This window comes from Gossypium arboreum, chromosome 13 (genome assembly GCF_025698485.1).
Source record: "Gossypium arboreum isolate Shixiya-1 chromosome 13, ASM2569848v2, whole genome shotgun sequence".
Lineage (NCBI taxonomy): Eukaryota > Viridiplantae > Streptophyta > Magnoliopsida > Malvales > Malvaceae > Gossypium > Gossypium arboreum.
The window spans coordinates 127,986,942-128,007,750 of NC_069082.1; the positions used below are offsets into that span (position 1 = coordinate 127,986,942).

A 20,809-nucleotide genomic window follows, 5' to 3' on the forward strand; every position below is an offset into this window, starting at 1 on the left:
AAAATAAAAGAATATTGCATTTATTTTTTGTAAACTTACCTCGATACAAAATGTGACTAAACTTTACAATTTAGTCCTTTACTTTTTCTTTTCCCGATCTACTCTCAATTTCGCTCTTCTTGATCTATAATAGAAAATTTAGCTTATTTAATATCAACATTTATCAAAACAACCCTTTACTCAAACTTTGGAAAAATTACATTTTGCCCTAAACTTTCACATATTTGCACTTTTGCCCCAAGGCTCGTAAATTAAACTTCATCCTATTTTCTTATGTTTTATGACATGCTGATCATTTTTCCTTCTATGGAAACATCAAATTCACACACTAACATGTACTTATGACTATTAGGTATTTTTACCGATTAAGCCTTTTTACTGCTTTCACTTAAAACCAAGTAGCACAAGTTGTCTAACATAATTTAAAACCTCATATTCCATCATAAAACATCAAAATACACAAATTTCACCTATGGGTATTTTTCCAAATTTGATTCCTAACTTAAATTATTGCTAGCATAAGCTTTATCGAGCTAAGGGACTTCAAAAACGTAAAGATCATTAAAAGCGGGCTTGGAATCACTTACTATGAAGCTTGAAAGTTGAAGAAACCCCAGCTATGGAGAGAGGTAAGGTTCTGCTGGTAACTTGAAGAAGATGATACAATTTTATCATCTTTTTACCTTTTATTAATGTTAATAACCAAATGACCAAAATGCCCTCCTTACTAAACTTTCAAAAATTCCTTCCATGTCCTAATTTTTTCCATGAACTTAAAATTGGTCAAATTACCATTTAAGATCTCCTAATTAATATTCCAAAATAATTTCATACTAAAACTTCTAGAATGCAAGTTTTGCAAATTATTCGATTTAGTCCCTAACCTCAATTTAAGCACTTTATGAATAGAATTTTATCACGAAATTTTCACACAATCATGTAATCATACCATGAACCTCAAAATAATAATAAAATATTTTTATTTTATTTTTTTACCCTAATTTGTGGTTTCGCAACCATCGTCCGCTTAGGCCCTATTTGAATGTTACATTTCTCCCCCTTTAGGGATTTTCGTCCAAAATCTTACCCGTGAAGAGATATGGGTACTGTTTTGATAGCCTCTTCGGGTTCCCATGTAGCCTCGTCTACCCCATGTCTATTCCATAGTACTTTCACAAGTACAATACTTTTGTTCCTTAATTGCTTTACCTCTCGAGCTAGAATCTTTCTGGGTTCTTCACCGTAAGTCATGTCTGGTGAATCTCAACCTCTGTTTGAGAAATCACATGTGACGGATCTAAACGATAACGACGTAGCATAGACACATGAAATACATTATGAATCTTCTCTAACTCAATCGGTAAAGCTAACCGATATGCTAATGGTCCGACTCTCTCAATCACTTCAAACGGTCCAATAAAACGTGGAATTAGTTTGCCTTTCTTGCCAAATCTGAGAACTTTCTTCCACGGGGATACTTTCAAAAAAACTTTGTCACCAACTTGATATTCGATCTCTTTTCTTTTAAATCGCATACAACTTCATCCGTCTCAAGTCGCTTTTAAACAATTTCTGATAACTTTCACTTTTTCTTCCATTTCTTTAACTAGATCAACCCGTAAATCGGCTTTCTTTAAGCTCATCCAATATAAAGGTGTGCGGCATTTACGTCCATACAAAGCTTCATAAGGTGCCATCTTCAAACTCGATCGATAACTATTATTGTAGGCAAACTCTACTAATGGTAAATATTTTTCCCAAGCGCCTTGAAATTCCATTACACAACATCTAAGCATATCTTCAAGTACTGAATAACTCTCTCGACCGACCGTCGGTTTGAGGTGGAAAGTCGTACTAAAACTCAACTTTGTGCCCAAAGTCTTCGTAATTTCTTCCAAAAGCTGTGAAGTAAATCTTGGATCTCTGTCTAAAATGATCGATAATGGTACCTTGTGTAGTTTGACTATCTCGACATATACAACTCGGCCAACTTGTCAAGTGAATAATCCATACTGATCGGGATAAAATGAGCCGACTTCGTTAACTTATCAATCACAACCTATATCGCATCTTTCTTTCTCGGTGTAAACGGCAATCCTGTCACAAAATCCATAGTAAATCGATCCCATTTCCACTCGGGGACTAGCACAGTCGCAATAAACTGAAGGTACCGATGTTCGACCTTTACTGTGACAGATCAAACATCTAAAAACAAACTCGAAATGTCCCTTTTCATTCCTACCCACCAAGACATTTTTTTTTAAATTATTATACATCTTTATACTACCGGATGAATAGACAAAGAACTACTATGTGCTTCTGTAAAATCTTTGAATAAGCTCATCATTCTTCGGTATGCATACCTGTCTCGGAACATCAAACAACCGTCAAAACTGATCTGAAAATCTGACTCTACATCCGACTCAGACCGATCTCTTTTGGTTAACAACTCACTGTCATTTTTTTTTTGAGCTTCACAAATTTCTTCAAGAAACATCGGTTTAGCTCTCAACTCACTAAGATAAAACCATCATCCGATAAGGCTAGACTAGTGTTCAAAGCTCTTAATGCAAATAAAGATTTCCTACTCAAAGCATCAAGAACAACGTTTGCCTTACAGGTGATAATCGATCACTAGCTCATAATCTTTAATCAACTCTAACCATCTTCTTTGCCTCAAATTCAAATCTTTTGAGTCATCAAATATTTCAAACTTTTGTGATCAATGAATATGTGGCACTTCTCACCGTACAAATGATGTCTCCAAATCTTCAAGCAAAAACAATGGCGGCTAGCTCTAAATCATGTGTCGGATAGTTCTTCTCATGTGGCTTTAGTTGTCTAGAGGCATAAGCAATTACCTTCCTTCCCGCATAAGTACACAACCAAGTCCATTCATGGACGATCATGTAAATCACAAACTCCTTACCGGTTCTAGTTGCACTAAACAGGAGCTTTAGTCAACAATGCTTTTAACTTGTCAAAACTCGTTGACACTTCTCGATCCATTCAAACTTGACATCCTTTCGCAGCAATCTTGTCGGTGGGTAGCTATCATGGAAAATCTCTCTACAAATCGCCTATAATATCCAAGCAAGACCAAGAAAACTTCTAACTTTTGATACATTTCTAGGAGGCTTCCAATCAACAATGGCTGAAATCTTGCTCGGATCAACCTTAATACCTTCACGAAACAATATGTCCAAGAAAACCAACTTCTCGTAATCAAGTACTCACTTTTCTTTGAACTTGACATACAACCGATTATCTTTCGAATCAGAAAGCGTTCTCAAATGCTCGCATGCTCGGTCTCATCATGAGAATAAATCAAGATATCATCAATAAACAAAACTACAAACTTATCCAAGTACGGTCTCGAAAATTCGGTTCATTAAGTCCATGAAAATGGCAGGAGCATTAGTCAAGTCAAATGGCATCACAAGGAACTCATAATGACCATACCTAGTCCGGAAAGCGATCTTCAAGACATCGACTCTTTAACTCACAACCGATAATATTCGGATCTCAAATCTATCTTGAAAACACAAGAGCTCCTTCAATTGATCAAACAGATCATCAATTCTAGGCAATGGATACTTGTTCTTTCTTGTTACCTTGTTAAGTTGCCGATAATTTAAGCACAATCTCATCGATCCGTCATATTACCTTGTTTCAATTCCAGAATTCCTTTCTCTTCGGTCAATAAACCTCGATGATGTACTTTTACGAAATTCCTCCTGAAAGAAATCCCAAGTGACCCTCTCCTTTGGTACAACCGATACAAGTGTCTTCCACCAGTAGTAGGTGAGTCTCTAAGAAGTGATACTACACATTCCATACATTCCTCGGTGTACAAGATAACTCATCAAAGACTCGATAGTATTTTCTAACCAAAATTTCGCTCTTTCGCATCATCATCTTTTGTTGCTCGGAACTCTTCGCGCCTTGTTTCCTGATTCTATCAACTGGTGGCTTTTCTCTTATCACTGTACCTGTGATTGGGGGAGCTTGAGCTACATGGGTAGCCTGAGAATCATGAGCGGGTGGAGGTCTAACTGCAGGATTCGTACGAACGAACTCGGCAAACAAATCATTCAAAGCTTGGAAGAGCTTCTCGATTCACTCCTCCCGATTAATCATTCATGGCCTATTCTCGGATGGCGCTACCCCTTCTACGGAGCAAAGCATTACTTTCTACATCATCATCACCAGCTCACTCGGGATCCATTACAATAAAACAAAATATTTAAAAATCGCCGAGAGTCGTCACACTATCAAAATACAAGTATGGCATGTATAGCTAGACTTTTTCTCACACTAACTGTTCCGAGAACCGACTAAACCTGCTCTGATACCAATAAATGTAACGCCCCCACGCCCGAAACCATCACCGGAGTCAAGCTTGAGGTGTTACTAAACTTATCTTACCTTTTAAACAACTCTAAATCACTTATTTTAATTTTTAGAATAAACTATTTTTCTGCATCATGGTTACTTAAAAATTAATTTCTCGAGTTTCAAAACTCAAAATTAAGATCCGTAAATTTTTCATGAAACTAGACTCATATATATATCTACTAATTTTTTTCTAGAATTTTTGACTTAGCCAATTAGTACAGTTTATTAGTTAAAGTTTCCCCTGTTTCAAAACTCGACTGCACTAACCTCTTGTTACTACGAACCATGTTTCTTCCTGTAAAAAATTCATATCACTAAGCCGTTTGTTTCTTTTAAAACTAGACTCAACAAGGATTATAACCATATAAAGTATACCTTCTAATTAGTTTTGTACAATTTATGGTGAATTTCCAAAGTTGAAACAGGGTTCTAGAAATCGCTCTGACCTTGTTTCACTAAAACTCAGATATATCATGAAATATAATACCTTTACCTATTTTTCTTATTCCATAAGAAAATATACATAATAAGCTTTAATTTCATATATTATTCATCTTCAAACTATGTTTATACAATTTTAGTGATTTTTCAAAGTTACGTCATTGCTGTTACTTGAATCTGTTTTAGGTTACTTTCACATTTTTCATAATTTTCATGTGGTAATCACCATTCAATCATACATATTAATAAACATGCATATCATCGGCCATTTTATTAGCTAATCACTAGCAAGTATTTACACATCATTCATTGTTCATATTATACCAAAAGTGGCTAAGTTTCTATACATGCCATACACAAAACAAAACGCCTAATTATACCGAGTTATTTCTTTGATAGTGTGATCGGCCTCCGACATTTCCTTCGATCCCGAGTGACTAGATAAGTACTATAAGAAGAAGAAAATAAAGAGATTAAGCACTAGGCTTAGTAAGCTTACAAGCAAATAAATCACAACATTCAACATAATGGATAATTATGCATAATATCATCTAACATCATAAATTTCTTTACTTCTCAATTTCTATCTTCTTCTTTATTCCCTTACCTTCTTTCTTACCCGACCTTTCCTTTTCATAAGTATAATCTACTTTTCCTTTGCTGTTAATTCACTGTAATTTAACTCGTATCCTGACCCGTTGAACCACTCGGAATACTAAGGATACTAGGTCGTTCTGTCTATCAATATCTCGCCAATGCCATGTCTTTGACATGGACTTACATGAATTATTCCTGTCTCCAATGCCATATATAATATGGACTTACATGGCTCAATCCTGTCTCCAAAGCCATATTTCTAATATGAACTTACATGGCTCATTTCATTACGTCTGTCAACCCTAATATCCTAACATTCCTAGGGTTCAACCGGCTTTCTAACACTTTTCCTCTGTCACTTCACCTTAAATTCGACTTTAAATATTTTCATAACATAAATATATAAATGCTGAAATTGACAATAATAATGTAAAATAAAAGAATATTGCATTTATTTATGTAAACTTACCTCGATACAAAATGTGACTAAACTTTACAATTTAGTCCTTTACTTTTCTTTTCCCGATCTACTCTCGAATTTCGCTCTTCTTGATCTATAATAGCAAATTTAGCTTATTTAATATCAACATTTATCAAAACAACCCTTTACTCAAACTTTGGAAAAATTACATTTTGCCCTAAACTTTCACATATTTGCACTTTTGCCCCAAGGCTCGTAAATTAAACTTCATCCTATTTTCTTATGTTTTATGACATGCTGATCATTTTCCTTCTATGGAAACATCAAATTCACACACTAACATGTACTTATGAGTATTAGGTATTTTTACCGATTAAGCCTTTTTACTCGTTTTCACTTAAAACCAAGTAGCACAAGTTGTCTAACATAATTTAAAACCTCATATTCCATCATAAAACATCAAAATACACAAATTTCACCTATGGGTATTTTTCCAAATTTGATTCCTAACTTAAATTATTGCTAGCATAAGCTTTATCGAGCTAGGGACTTCAAAACGTAAAGATCATTAAAAGCGGGCTTGGAATCACTTACTATGAAGCTTGAAAGTTGAAGAAACCCCAGCTATGGAGAGAGGTAAGGTTCTGCTGGTAACTTGAAGAAGATGATACAATTTTATCATCTTTTTACCTTTTATTAATGTTAATAACCAAATGACCAAAATGCCCTCCTTACTAAACTTTCAAAAATTCCTTCCATGTCCTAATTTTGTCCATGAACTTAAAATTGGTCAAATTACCATTTAAGATCTCCTAATTAATATTCCAAAATAATTTCATACTAAAACTTATAGAATGCAAGTTTTGCAAATTATTCGATTTAGTCCCTAACCTCAATTTAAGCACTTTATGCATAGAATTTTATCACGAAATTTTCACACAATCATGTAATCATACCATGAACCTCAAAATAATAATAAAATATTTTTTATTTTATTTTTTTTACCCTGAATTTGTGGTTTCGCAACCACTGTTCCGTTTAGGCCCTATTTCGGAATGTTACAATCTAAACTAGTCAACATTGAAACTATAAAAAGTTAACTTGTACAAAAGCTGATTATGTCAAACAACACCTAAAAATATTAAAATAATACCAACTTAGTTCATTTTGAACTAAATAACTTAACAAAGTACTAAACAACCTTGCTATTACAGCAACCATTCATGCTACAGCATGCACAATTACTAGCACGTACTTCATCCGGAGATATTACAGCTAAACAGCCTTGTAACATTTGTGCTGTAGCATGTTTACAAGCTGCATGCACTTCATCCGAAGATATTACAGCAACTTCATGCGCTGCATGTACTTTAACCAAAAATATCACAGCAGCATGGTAAGCCAATTTTCAACATAAAACTTGCTTGTGCAAGTATCCAAGCTGTTAAATCAGCTTAAAGACAGTATAAATGACTACTAAATCATCTAAGAACATGATTAATTCTAACCCTATCATAACATAAAAGGATTACAACTAAACTAATAAAATTCAACTATTACAAAAAGGCATTTCATCCGGATTACACAATGGACATTTGTGTGTTGCTGCTGGACTGCTTGGTCACTTGCATACTGCTGCATTATGGCCACCTTTCAACACTCCTCCTTGGATTGCAACTAAAACATGCACAATTACTGTTGTTGGTTCAGTGTTAAGTAAAATCGTTGGAAGGGGACTTTTGAAGGATAACCCCCTGTTCCGGTAGTGGCAGGAAAAAATGGATTTAACCCACTTTCTAGAATCCTTCCTTGATTTAACCAAACCAAAGACTAAAGAGGTCTGTGATGGGAGAAAGAGGCTGGAGAAAACTGAATTCTGAATTAAACTAACTAAATCTTTGAATGACTGATTTGTAATTAGTATGACTGATTTGCTTGAATGACAAATAACAAACCACAATAATTAATTCCATAACTTCATTTGGATAATGCTAAGTTGGTTTGGATAATGCTAACTTCTTTTGGATAAACAATTAGATAGTTTTTATGATATTACCAACTTTTATTGACGTATGTAATCCACGAGTTTGCTGTAAATCCGAGTATCAATAACAACTATACGATATTAAAAAGTTTCATTTACGTATATTACAAAGGATAGTCATCCTTCCCTTGGTTGAAGAACATAACTAAATCAAATGCATAATTTAGCCGGATGAAGTACTTATTAACAAATCTAATCATACGTCCTCCGGGTTACAGAAGTAAATTCTATAAGGACTTACATACACAATTGTACAAACATTGAGGGCGAATTTTGTAGTTTCTTGTTCCAGGTGTTTGCTTGTTATAAAACCGAGTATTAAAAACAACTTTGCGATATTTCCAACTTTCATTGCCTTAAATATTAATGTCGACATCGTTCATGTGTAATTAAAATAAAACAGAACTGAACATTCCATATGGCTTGTTGTAAATTCGAGTATTAATAACAACTCTACGATATTAAAAACTTTCATTGACGTATATTGCAAAGGATAGTCATCCTTCCCCCGGTTGAAGAACATAATTAGAATAGTAAATCAAATGTATAATTTAGCACGATAAAGTACGTATTAACATTTATAACCATTCGTTTTAAGGGTTACGTATGTAAATTGTATAAGGACTTACATGCAAAAATGTGCAAACGTTGAGGGATTAAACATTACCAACTTTCATTGACTATATAATCTACGAGTTTGCCTTAAATATTAATATCAACATCTTTCATGTGTTATTGAAATAAAACAGAACTTAACATTCCATATGGTATGTTATAAATCCGAGTATTAATAACAACGGTACGATATACTCAAATGATATATATTCAACGGATAGTCAAACGTAATTATTATAGTAAATCGAATGCATAATTTAGCCGAATGAAGTATGTATTAATAGATATACTCAAATGTCTTCCGGGTTCCAAAAAATGTAAATTGTATAAGCACTTACATGCTAAATTGTGCAAACATTGAGGGCGAATTTTGGAGTTTCTTGTTTCGGATATTTGCTTGTTATAAAATCGAGTATTAAAAATAATTATACGATATTAAAACTGTGTATTAAAACCAACTTTGCGATATTGCCAACTTTCATTACCTTAAATATTAAGGTCAACATCGTTCACGTGTTATTAAAATAAAAGAGAACTGAACATTTTATATGGCTTGTCGTAAATCCGAGTATAATAACAACTATACGAAATTAAAAAGTTTCATTGACGTATATTACAAAGGATAGTCATCCTTTCTTGTATGTGCGAAATCTTGTATAGAAACTCGTAATCTATCACTCTATTGTTTGTACTATCATTGTTGTTGATATAAAATGGATTCAAGTTGTATACTTTATTCAAAAAATGAAAATCTTTCTTATTAATGAATACGAGGACAAACATCCCAGCAGCCACAACAGTAGCAGCAACTGATGGCTTAGATGCAATCACAGCCTACTCAATTGTAGCAATAGTTAGGTTTGCAAAAGCAACCCAATCAAGTACAACAAAATATACAGCAGAGACTTCAAGCATCAGGTCAAACATCAAGTTCCTTACTTCAATTTTATAAATCATAGAGAGTTGTTCTGGAGACATTATCAAGTATGCTTTTGAATTTTTACAGTTACATATTGTTGCTCTTTGCCTTATTTCTTTGTTGCTTTCTGATATTGTGTTATTTAGAATAGTCTGAAATTTCTAACAATTTGTTTGATTATGTCAGGTTGGTTCCATTCAATTCTTTTGTCCAACGTTTGTATCTTTGTTCTTCCTAGTAATCTAACTTTCAAGATATTCGCAACATGGAGCTCAACATGAAATATATGATTAGGAGATTGCAGTCCTTGAAATCAGCTTGTTACTGTTTTTGCATCAAACTAGTTGGTAAACGTGCTTGCAAATGTTAGGAGTTTTATTTGGAGAAGGATGCACAAAGCATGTCTAGATAAGCAAGTGATTATAGTGAGACATTTCTTTTCTGCATGAAATAGTCTAAAGAATGTCAAAACTAGATTGTTTTAATGATGTCTTGGCTCAGTTTCACTGCTGTCGAGACATGAGATTTGTGCTATAGATTTAGTTATGTTTTATATCTGAACTGTACATCCCTTGTGTCTAATTTGTTCCACAAATCATTTTAATGCTTTAGTCTAATTCATCCTTATTAGTTTGCGTCTCCCCTTCTATGCTATGTGCACCTTAATTTTCTTTGAGAATTGGTTATATTTTGCTCAAATTTAGCTCTATTCCATAAGTTATTTATTTCAATGTTCTTTTAGACATGCGACAAAATCATGTTAATTGATATTAAGTTTTTAAAATATGCAATCTTCTCAGGCTTGCAGATTCATATTAAGAATTGTGATTGCTCGTAAATGCTCCCTCGATCATGCTAATGATCAAGCTACTGTAGTCCCACCTATAAATGCTTTTTTGCTTATGCGTTGTCAATCCACTCCTACTAAGAGCTGGTTAGAAGAAGCTAACAGGGTCGAAGAGGACGAGGAAGAAATCATGGGTGTAAATAAAATATGAAACAGACATGTAAATTTGAAATTAATTACCAAATAATATGATCCATTTCATGCTAGAAAAATCAGAATCTTTTGTCTCGTTAACAATTATTTTCACTCAATTGGCATTGTAAAAAAGAGAGAAAGAAATAAATAGACACTGCATTACTTTGATCGTGTATTTATACATTTTTTTTTACTTTAACTGGTTGCTGATTTGGTCTGCAAAATGAAAGTAATCAATTTTAGTTTCACATGTGGTTGTCTTTACCATGAATACCTCGCGCATAATTTATGAAAATTTTACTTTATAAGTTTGCTCTACAAGATATATGTTTTAGTTTATCTATATATATTAGTGCGAGGATGAACATTCCATATGACTTGTTATAAATTTGAGTATTAATAACAATTGTACAATATTAAAAAGTTTCATTAACGTATATTACAAAGGATAGTCATCTTTTCCCCGGTTGAAGAACGTAATTATAATAGTAAATCAAATGCATAATTTAGCCGGATGAAGTATGTATTAACAGATATACTCATACGTCCTCCGGGTTACGAATGTAAATTGTATAAGGACTTATATGAAAAATGTGCAAACGTTGAGGGCGAATTTTAGACATTCTTGTTCCAGGTGTTTGCTTGTTATAAAACCAAGTATTAAAAACCACTTTACAATATTACCAACTTTCATTGACTATATAATCCAAGAGTTTGCCTTAAATATTAATGTCGACATCGTTCATGTGTTATTAAAATAAAACAGAACTAAACATTCCATATGGCTTGTTATAAATTCGAGTATTAATAACAACTGTACGATATTAAAAGTTTCATTGATGTATATTACAAAGGATAGTCATCCTTCCCCCGGTTGAAGAACGTAATTATAATTGTAAATCAAATGCATAATTTAGCCGGATGAAGTATGTATTAGCCGGATGAATTTAAAATCTAGTTGGACTGCCACGTAAGACTACCGTTAGGGAGATAACGGAACTTAACGGAAAAGTGATCACTTCGTAACAAAATAATAACATAAGTGACTAAAACGTAACATTTCAAACATAAATGACTAAAATGTAACATGAGGCAAATAAAAGTGACTATTTTTGTAGTTTACCCTATTTTATTTAGGTTGAAATTGTGATTTTATTCCCTCAAATTTTAAATTTAATCTCTATATTTTAATTTGATATAATTTGATTATCTATCTTTTAGTCCAATTAATTAACATGATTAACAATTCTAGTTAAAATTTAAAATGTTGATGGGATTTTTAATTAAAATTTCTGTTTGAAACTCATCATATTAATATCTATATATTTTTTGGTCAATTACAATAACAATGCAAAGTTCGAGCAATAAACATGATTAGCGCGACTCGAACCTAGGCCACACCTAGGGCGGTGAACACCCTTGACCATTAGGCCATCACATAGGGTTCATTAATATCTATATTTTTGTGTTAGGAAAAGTTCAAAATAGCATTTTAATAAAAGAATTAATGATATTAACTACTTTTACTAGCTAATAACATTATAAAAAGTAAATGAATCGTTGTATACCAAATTAAAATGTAAGGAATATATTGAAAAGGTATAAAGAATAAATCCCATATTTAAACTCTTTTTCATTGGTTGAAAGCAATTTTACTTAAACTGGATCAGACTGGTTGGACTGAGAACCTATTTAGGTATCAGTCTGGAAGGTACTTGTGGATCGATTAGATCTGAAACTAATATGAACCGGTTGAATTGATTGAACTAATTTTTTTAATAATTTTTTAATTAGATCGATTGGACTAGTCAAACTGGCAAACTGGTGAGTTGACCAGTTCGACCACCAATTTAGTTTATAAAACATTGGTTGAAAGTTGTCAAACCTTTATCAATATAATGTTTTATATTTAATTCCACAATTGATATAAAAATTTTATAACTCATATATAAAATTTCAAATATACTATTAACTTTTAAAAAAAATGTTGATTAAGCTTAAACTAAGTATACATCGTTATTGTTTCAACAATAAATAAAACTCGAGATTCATACATACTTAAACGTGTATTATAATTCAACTTATTAATTTATGGGGTTTATGGTTGTAATAAGAATTATATAAATAAAAATAAAAATGCTTTGTAAAAATTATCCAAGTGAAATATAATTCACTAAACCTTAAACATTGTATCAAAAGAATCTTTGAACAATGGGTGAACGTTCTATCAAATCGAGTTGAATCAGAAGAAAAAAAATTTAGTTAATCGAGTTAAGAAGTCATGTATTATCATTCTAACTCAATTTGAATTTTTTTAACCGAATTGAGTGAAATGAAATTCGAGTTGAATTAAATAAATTTGTTTGAGTTAAACTAAAAATTAAACCGACTATATTGAAATCTTGTTGGCAATATGACTAATTTTAAGTTAAATAACATAAATACTATACATATATATATATATATATATAGAGAGAGAGAGAGAGATAAGAATTCTTTTAAGAACAAAATAAGAGGAAAAAACAAGATAATTAGAATGACAAATTTGATTTGGTAATTTATTTTTCAAAACTTTAAGTTTACCGCTATTTTTATTGGAATAAAATATTTTGAATTTTTAATTTTTTTTAGAAGGATCAATTTGCATATTTTTAGACTTGGCAGGGGCCCAAGAGGTACTTACATAAACTTTTTATTCAAGCTGTAAATTCCAAATCGACTCAAACTCGAAAAATTGAATCACTTATTAGAATTATTACAAAAAAATTGAATAACTCAATTCGATTAACTCAAAATTTGATAAAAATCTCGATTTTTCAAATCGAGTCAAATTTTAAACACCTGTACCGAATCCAAACCATTAACTAATTACGATTATTGAAAAACATATATGTTGAAGAATAGTGATGCCAGTTATTATCCAATCAATTATAATTTGCCTTTATTATGAATTACATTCTTGTGCTAATTATTGACCATACTTGATAATAAATCTAAAATTTCAAATTCTCTAAATCTTTAATTTTGTTGGATCATGTAACTAATATTTCACTTACAGCTAATCAATTCATACAGGCTGATGAAAAAATTAAAAATCAGATATTTCTATTATTTATGAAATATAAGTTTAAAACAACGATTATCCAAAATTAAATTAAATTTTATTTTTCTTTTAATATATAATTTTAAATTTTTTATGTTTGATAGTTACATTGCAAAGGTGGATTTAAGGGCCCTTAAAATGAAAATTTTGACATTTTGGCTTTTTAAATTTTAAAAATTTAAATTAGTAAAGGTAAAATTGTACTTTGACCCTCTAGAAATGATAAGAATTTGATTTAATCCTTTAAAATTTATAAAGATATAGACAATTTAATTTATGCCCTAATTTTTTTTCCTAGCTTTGCACCTGTTACATTGGATCACGATTAAATTTAAAATTGAACCAGATCAAATGATGAAATTGGTGAAAAATGTTCTCAAAATTATTTTCTCCATCCATAATATTTGAAATTTAAAATTTAGTCCCTATACTTTAATTTTGACACATTAAGTCCCTGTAATTTTTTATTTAAAATTCTGATCCCTCCATGTAAATTTTCCTTTAGAGTTAACTGTGTCAAAAGTAAAATAACTTCTACATCCTCAACATTTACAATTTTTTCAATTTGGTCCTTACCCTTTAAAAGTACATAAAATTTTTGAATTTTTTCATATTTTAAATAAAAACATAAAAATTAAAAATATATATTTTAAAAATTTTAGAAAGACTTATTGGTTCAAAATAAAGACCAAATTGACAAAGAAAAAAATTGCAAATGTTGAAGACCAAAAGATATTTTATCTTTGACACCGTTCACTTTAACTACAAATTAGACGGACCAAGATTTTCAACTTAAAAAAAAGTACAGGAATTTAATGTCTCAAAATTAAAGTATATAGACTAAAATTTAAAATTTAAAAGAATACAGGGACCTTTGATATATTTAAACCTATATTTATATATATAGCACATGTACGTAGCACATGCTGAAGGTCAATCATGCAACAACAGGAAAGCCATGATTGATGTTCAAAATTTCTAATATATCATGATTTTAAAAACAAAATTATAAAGAAGAACATGCATTAATCCTCTTAATTATGATCATAATTAAATCTCTTGATTCTCTAAACCCTTATTATTTTATTCAAAAATTTTCATTCAATCTTTCTTTTCAATATAGATTTAAAATCTGTCAAAATCGAACACCGTGTATTGACCTGATAGTTAGGGTATTCATTGTCTCAAATGCGGTTTAGATTCGAGCCGCTCTAATCATATTATTGTTAAAGCTTTCTTCTCGTCTTATAAATTCACCAAAAAAAAACTGACTAAATCCAAATCAGATTTTCCCCCAATTTATTTTATTACTTCAAAATCAAAATCCCAAAATTTAGGATTTAAATAAAATCATAACAGCTAAGTGTATCAATTATTACTATATTTATGTGAGTTGTCCAAATTTACACTAATCTTTACTTAATTAAATTCTTATAATATTTTAAATTAAAATACTTAATTTTACGACCAATTGGACTGATTTGAATATCACTACACCACAGACTTAGTTGGACTTATATTAAAAAAAATTAAAATAACAGAGTTATAATAAATAAAAATAAAAACATATTTAAAAATTTAAAATTCCAAAAAAAAAAGAAATCATGCAGATCAACAATTAATTAAAATTTTAAATTTTAAAAATAAAATAAAATATCATAATTATAATTATAAAGAATCTACAATTAAATAATTATAACCAAAATCAAATATATAAAAACCTATAAATTCTATGTAAAATAAATTCAAATATAAAATCATGGCAGATAAATTTTGAATTTTATAATTTTTATATATAAGATAAATTATGTCACGTCAACATAAAGTACGTGTGAATTGAGTTATTACGCCGATATTGTTAAACGATTATTATTTTAATTAACATTTTCGTTATAAAAAATCAATTTGACACTTTTTAAAAATTAATAATCGAATTTAACTTTAAAAAAAGAATCAAATTGATAATAAATATAAACGTTAAAGATTAAATTAATCATTATACTTAAAATTATTAAGCTAGCTTAAATGTATTAAATTAACAATTTAACTGTCAGATTTTCTGCCAAATCTTAGGAGTGGAAAACAGACATAAATTAATTTAAATTCAGATATGTCTGAGAGATTTCATGTTCCCAATAAGGAAGAGTATCTTATGGATAAGGTTCTCCTAACATATGACTTTCCTACTGCCTTGTCGGAAAACTTCTATTTATTAATTACAATTATTATTTAATAATATTATCATATCGATATTTCGTCGGAAGTTCAAGTTTGCAGGTGTTCGACAATCCTTAACCTACGACAAAAGGTTTATTGTTTGTTGATCGAGTTGTGTTGATGTCACCGGTTGATATTTTCGCTTTATGCTGTTCCCTTTTATTAAAAACAAAATTGTAATTCACGAGTTTTTTTCTTTAATTTTTGATACACTACTTGTAAAAGTAGTGTTTACAAAGTCGGAGATTTTTTAAAAGACTGAAATTAAGTTATATAATTTTTAGAAGTGAGAATATATTTTTATCATGTATTAATTTATAATTTTTCTAAAAAAATTATTTTAGATGATTAAAGTGTAGTTTTACTGTATATTAACCTTTGGTTTTATCTATTATAAATTTTTTTTTGAGCCCAAGCCCTTGAAAGAAACATACTCTAAAAAATAATAGGATTAAAGTGTAAATTTGCCACCATACCATAGGCAAATATTGAAATTTGTCATTATATTTTATTTTGATTAGTGTTTGTCATTATATTTTATATGAGGGCTAGAATGCAAATTTACCTTTCTATTAGCTTATATGGTTTTCAAAATGATACACTTGAAATTCTAACATTTTAAGAGACCAAATTATAAATTTTATCATATATTAATTTAAGTTTTTTATATTTTTGGGATTAAATAAATTTTTTTTTATTTTAAGGAAGTCAATACATTTGTGGTGTGAGTCTCCTCCTTCACTTTGCATTTCGAAGTTTGTAACTGTTATTCCAAATAATGTTTTATCCAATATTCCAACTTGAATTCCAGAATTATTACTAAAGTAACAAAAACATTTAAATTCAATTTTAATTATAAAACAAATAAAAATTAATGTAAAAATTTATTTTTAATTAAATTTATCAAAAAATGGATTTAAATACAATTACGTCCCATCAATAATGAAGCTCATGTTGAGTTATTAGGGACATCGAAATCTTACACTTCTTGTTTGGTATCTCCCACATAACATGACAACCTCATGGCCTGTCTTCACTTCATCTTCTTCCTCTATCCATGGTTTAAATCAATTTTAATGGGGTCTCTGTGTTTTTTTTTTTTATATATGTAGGGTGGTTGAACGGTCCAGATCAATGGAAGGAAACCCTAAATATATTTTTTTAATATCATGTTGACTGTATTTACTTCGTAAATTGTATTAAGTAAATAAATTAATAAACAGAGTGCATGTTTTTCAAAAGGACCGAACCAGTGATACCTGTGTTGAAGACAGAGATTCAAGTACTCCTCTCGTGGGCCAATCTGCTCCGTCGTTGACGTTTACCCGAATTTAGATCTAGAGATTTATTTTTTTTTCAGTTTTTTATTTCTTAAGGTATTTATCTAAATGAGTTCAATAATTAATTTTTCGTATTTTGTAGGTCTATTAAGGGGAAAAATGCTAGTCACGAGTTTTAAAGTTACTCCATATCCATGACAAAGATCGAATCCTCGACCACAAGTTTTAATTGCTAATTGTAAATGTATAATACAAAAATATATGTTTTATTAGTTTTTTAAGAAGTAATTATAATTATAAGCAATATAGTTTAAATAATTGTAATTATAATAAATTATTACCATGAATAATAAGATTAAGTGATTTAAATTTAAAAATAATTGTTGGATGTAATGGTAAATTATATTACATTCTCGATAAGAGGATATAAATTTGAAACATGAAGATAACAAGTGTAATAACTAATTCTAAATATCAAGAGTTTGAGGATTTATTTTCAGTATATTATATATATAATTTATACATACATATCTATGATTTAAATTAAGAATATTTTTGAATTTTGTTAAATTTATTATTAATTTTTAAAATTTTTTATAAAGTATATATGAACGGTCATGCAAGCCTTCAGGTCTATACTATTATAAATTTAACGGTTCAATTAATTTTTTCATCTAGAAAAAATAAATTGACCAATGGTGGTTTTGGATGAGCGATTAAGTGCGGTGCGTGTAGTTTATTTTTTATCTCACATTACAGTATCACTACATTATTTAATCTCATCGCCACCGCTATTTTTACAATAACCGCACGTAAATGCACTGTTCATCCAAACCCACCTTAAATTTTAAAGGTTAAGTACCAAAGTGAATAAAAAAGAAGAATCAAGACCAAAATTACAAAAGAGGTAGACATTAGGACTAAATTGATCATTTTTCCTATTTCTAAATTAAAATGAAAATGTGATAGAGTGATGTGGCAAAACCACAATGAACGTTCTCAGAAAGCACCACAAAACTGCCCAAATGGACGTTAGGGGCAAAACTGTCCTTAAAATTTCACATTTCCCCATTATAAATAAACCTCTTCTCAATTCAACCCATTGTGTTTCACTTTCCATAGTATTTTGTTTTTTTTATTTTTTACAAAAACATCCTTCCTCCATTTCAGACCAAACAAAACAAAGCAATGAAGCCAGTCTTTACCATTATGTCGGCATTATTACTTGCCGTCATCGCCACCGTCAACAGCTGCCCTCCGTCAGACAGGGCGGCGCTGTTAGCATTCAGAGCAGCTCTCCACGAACCATACTTAGGAATCTTCGATTCATGGACTGGCACGGATTGTTGCCACAACTGGTACGGCGTTAGCTGCGACAGTGAGTCACACCGAGTTGCCGACATCAACCTCCGTGGTGAGTCCGAAGACCCCATTTTCGAACGAGCTCACCGGACCGGTTATATGACCGGTTTTATCTCACCGGAAATTTGCAAGTTGACCCGTCTTTCAAGTATTACTATAGCTGATTGGAAAGGAATAACCGGTGAGATTCCTAAATGTATCAGTACGTTGTCGTTTTTGCGAATCCTTGATTTAGTCGGTAACAAAATCTCGGGAGAAATTCCTTACGATATCGGAAAATTGAACCGTCTCACGGTTTTAAATATAGCCGATAATCAAATATCCGGGAGAATCCCGGCTTCGTTAACGAGTTTATCGAGTTTAATGCATCTCGATTTGAGAAATAACAAAATCTCGGGTCCGATCCCTAGACGTATAGGTCGACTCGGAATGTTGAGTCGAGCATTATTCAGTGGGAATCAAATAAGTGGACCGATCCCCGGTTCAATATCTCGAATTTATCGTCTCGCAGATTTGGACCTCTCGATGAACAAAATATCGGGATCAATCCCTGCTTCACTCGGGAAAATGGCGGTACTCGCTACATTGAATTTGGATTGTAACAAAATATCGGGTACGATACCACCAACTCTTTTGACTTCTTCTATTGGAAACTTGAATTTGAGTCGAAACGGGTTAGCGGGTAAAATACCGGATGTTTTCGGGCCGAGATCTTATTTTACTGTGATCGATTTATCGTATAATAAGCTTTCGGGTTCAATTCCGAGAACATTGACGGCGGCGTTTTATATTGGTCACCTTGATGTGAGTTACAACCACCTTTGCGGGCGGATTCCAGCCGGAGCTCCGTTCGATCATCTCGAAGCATCGTCATTTTCTCATAACCATTGTCTTTGTGGAAAACCACTTAGAGCTTGTTGATTAATTAAGTGGTTAATAATGCTATTAATTATATTTTTAATTTTAATTTTATTGAAGTTATTATTACATAGATAAATAATATATATTTAAATAACTATCATCAAAATTGAATAGGGATAAATCTCAAAACCTACACATTAATTTTGTTTTGATGTGCAATTTTACACTTAAACTTTGATTATGTGCAATTACACACATGACTTGATCGTGATTCAAATGTATACATAAAATTTTAATTTTGGTTTAAATATACACATTTAAAGGAATAAATATACTAATTTATTTTTATATTATATATATAATTATTTGTATTGCAATATGTATACTTAAAGTGATGTTATATAGATAATTATGTTACTAATTTGCATAAAATTGAATTAAATTAATATTTTATGTATGAAATTGTACAAAATCAACGTTCATGTATGGTTTTGAGATTTATCCCAATTAAATATTATAAAGCATGATTAAACCGATAATCAAAATATACTCAGATCAATAATTGGAATACATCCAAACCTTTAATAGAGTAAAACTTGAAGATTTAAGAGTTAGTTGATTTTGCCTTGTAATAAAGTAAATTTGAAATGAACATAGAATTTAGTTTCGCAGTTTGAAAACTACGTATATTTGCGAGTTTTATCTAAAGAATAACTCACTAAGTTGCAATCCAACTTATATGCAATCTAACTTATATACATGAACTACATATTTTCTGAAGAGGAATGAAGTTATATATTTTTATGATAACTAAAATGCAATTTCACTATTTTAATAATCTATATATTTACAATATTTCAAATGATTAAATCAAAATTTTATCATTTTTAGAGGCCAAAGTATAATTTTATTATATATTAACTTAAAATTTTATAAATTATGAAGAGCCAAAAGTTAAATTATCCATTTTAAGAGGTAAAGCCCTTGCTAGACCCTCGATGCGGCTGTTGACTCTCACACTAAAGCTTTTAAGCGTACATAAATGATAAATAAGCCTTTTTTAAATAAACATATATTGGCATTGTTAAACCTCCCATCAATGTGAAATTCAACCTTCTTGAATTTAACTTGAGTGAATAATCAAATAACAAAGATCTAATAGGAGTAGTTTTCTATAGTAGATAATCAAATAACACAGATCTAATGGGAATAGTTATTTATTTATAAAAATCGAACTCTTCAATTATGAAAACTTAAACACGTTAAGTATTAAAGATTAAATGTTTTTCAGCCAAAAGGTGCTAACCAAATATGACAAATTAGATGATATTTCAATTTTTTTTCTTTTTTACATGTCATATTTGAGCTTCGTGACTGTCTCTCTCAATAATTTTGTCTCTAAAGTTTAAATATGCAGTTTCTCTTTTAGAGTGCAATGCGTCTTACCATTACACCTAATAGATAAGTGATCTATTATTAATGTAAGCACAAACATGAATGAATATTGTCAATTTAAATATTTACATTTTTTTTTTGCATATTCGAATGCTGTAGATTTAGATAATATTT

At 30.5% G+C, this 20,809-nt stretch overlaps 1 protein-coding gene across 1 annotated transcript; it reads left to right on the plus strand.

Annotated features, from left to right (window-relative positions):
• The first annotated feature begins 18,118 nt into the window (after nucleotides 1-18,118).
• Nucleotides 18,119-19,379, plus strand: LOC108452130 (DNA damage-repair/toleration protein DRT100). The gene has a single exon (XM_017749880.2). It carries the CDS (start codon nucleotides 18,206-18,208, stop codon nucleotides 19,298-19,300), a length of 1,095 nt encoding a protein of 364 aa, XP_017605369.1. The 5' UTR covers nucleotides 18,119-18,205; the 3' UTR covers nucleotides 19,301-19,379.
• Nucleotides 19,380-20,809: the final 1,430 nt, after the last annotated feature.